This window comes from Ipomoea nil, unplaced genomic scaffold (assembly GCF_001879475.1).
Source record: "Ipomoea nil cultivar Tokyo-kokei standard unplaced genomic scaffold, Asagao_1.1 scaffold1421, whole genome shotgun sequence".
NCBI lineage: Eukaryota > Viridiplantae > Streptophyta > Magnoliopsida > Solanales > Convolvulaceae > Ipomoea > Ipomoea nil.
The window spans coordinates 588,512-590,660 of record NW_017617849.1 but is presented as its reverse complement, the minus strand read 5'-3'; the positions used below and the strand labels follow the sequence as shown (position 1 = coordinate 590,660).

Here is a 2,149-nt window from a genome sequence, read left to right as displayed (position 1 = left end):
AAGAAAGATTTAAACAAAACATATCCACTGTATAATTAACCCCCCAAACAAGTTCAACGGGGGAATCATTTAACAAATACACAAACATGCTGGTGGGTGATATGCCCCCAGCGCCTGTATGCAAAACAAAGTCGGATATATAGAGGGGGCCTAATAAGCTTATTGGATCACTGTAAACCAATTTTCAATCAAGGACAATAGATATCTCACCAATTACTGATGATCTCTCCTTTCAAACTCAGACTCATGGCAATGAGGATCTAGCCAATCCTTGCAGGAGGAGCTTTTTGATGCACCGGGGGACATTTTTCCACCGCCCACAAGCTCTCTTAGATTTTCCACCTTATTCTCCCGCCCACCTCCACTGTGTTTCCTATCAGCGTCCTTCAGTTTCTGCTTAAAACTCTGCTTGCGTTTGGTTGAGTTTTGCTCCTGTTGTTTTGATCGTGAAGGAGGAGCACCGTGAGGTCCAAGGTATATATTCTCTTCTTTTGATTGCTGCCAAAATGCATTAGGCAGGCATAAGATATATGCAATCCATTAGCACCAGTACAAGAAGCAATTAGAAAAGAGGAAAGATCAATAGAATTTCATCCTTGCGATGGGAAGATTAGAAACTCACAGTAACTGATGACTGTTTAGAATCTGTAACAGGATCACTTCGACTTTCTCCAGAATCTCCGATCCCCAAGCTTGGAATTACAAATCCCTCAGTGTCTTAAATGGTAAACACCAAAGGATAGTATGTCAAATTATATAATAAACACCACAGTCCAACACACCTTGATTTATAAGCACCAAATACTAACTATTCATCACAGTTGTCAGTGATTAACATTGTTTTTTTTTTGGAAGAAGATTAACATTGTTGATCACTTCAATCTTTATGTAATTTGAAATAAATGTTCACAAGATAATATTGATAGCATTTGAAACAAATGTTCATCAAAACTGTAAAAAAATATATTCATCATTGAAATGGGCAGCCACTGCATCCCAACTGGGTTAGTACATATAAATAGATTGTCAATAATAACTTAATATGAATAATAAAAACTCGATCACACCCAGTAAGAGTATCAAGCACATTTATCTGTTTTTTATCAAAAACTTCAGCAGATTGGCAATGGATGTTTGCCCAACAAGTGAGCCAAAATTGTATCAAAAAATACAAATAAAGAGGCAAATTTCATAATACATTGGCCATTTCCATCTCATAAAGGCTGATATTGACAATTTAATTATGCTGCACATATGATTGAGAAATATCAAAGTTCAAAAGGCAATTTGACCGATAAGCTCTAACAGAGGCAACAATGACATGATGTGCCGTAAGTCTAGAGCCTTCAAAACCCAACTATTTTATTTAGTAGGCTCAAACATCACAAACCTCTATAGAGTACAACTTAAGTGCTCTTACTTTAACCTGATAATGTTAAAACATGATCAACAAAGAAGGATATGCATCTATACTAGAATCACCATGCACTAAAGATCAAATGAAGTTGATTTTTTACAATGTAAAAAACTTAACCATCAAATATAACAGATCATCAAATCAAAACATATAAATGGGATTGGGAACAACAGAAGAAACTCTAAATCTCCCAAATATACAATCATACATGTTTGTTTGCGACTATCCAATCCCACAAACGAACTGATATAAGCGCGAAAATCATACAACTATTTAATTGAATCAAAAACCAGTAGCAACCGTATAAATTCATAGTATGTAAAAATATATAAATTAAAAATCTGTCACTGTACTTCCATTCGTAAGTAATGAAATCGAGGAGAATGTATGTAATGAAAATACCCCACTCATCTTCTTCGATGGAAGGAGTGGATTGCACCAGAGGCGGGTCCATGGAATGCAGACGATCATCGACTTTGTGTTGCTCGCTTAGAAACAACGATTAAGCTGATTCTTGGGGCAATTTGAGTGGCAAAAAATGTCCAGTAACTTTGATACCAATTTCATCCAAATCGAATCTTCAGAACTGACACAAAAGGAAACCAGAGTAGTGGACAAATCTGCGGAACCCTAAAAAGCTTTCTCAGTCTGGATCTTTACACCGCCCAGCCACAATCGCCGCGACGCGAAGTCACATGGTTCAAATGACGTAATTACCCTTCCGTACTTTTT

At 36.7% G+C, this 2,149-nt stretch overlaps 1 protein-coding gene across 1 annotated transcript; it reads right to left on the bottom strand.

Annotated features, from left to right (window-relative positions):
* LOC109187201 lies at window positions 1-2,149 on the bottom strand. The gene is made up of 3 exons (XM_019337328.1): window positions 1,820-2,149; window positions 623-717; window positions 1-498 (listed from the first exon to the last, which is right to left on the bottom strand). The coding sequence occupies exons 1-3, from the start codon at window positions 1,869-1,871 to the stop codon at window positions 214-216; spliced, it is 432 nt and encodes a 143-aa protein (XP_019192873.1). The 5' UTR covers window positions 1,872-2,149; the 3' UTR covers window positions 1-213.

Coding starts and splice junctions, on each gene's coding strand:
- LOC109187201 (XM_019337328.1), bottom strand. CDS start 1,871: ATGGACCCGCCTCTGGTGCAATCCACTCCTTCCATCGAAGAAGATGAG. Junction 718..1,819: donor CATCGAAGAAGATGAGTGGG/GTATTTTCATTA, acceptor TTACCATTTAAG/ACACTGAGGGATTTGTAATT. Junction 499..622: donor CTAAACAGTCATCAGTTACT/GTGAGTTTCTAA, acceptor GCATTTTGGCAG/CAATCAAAAGAAGAGAATAT.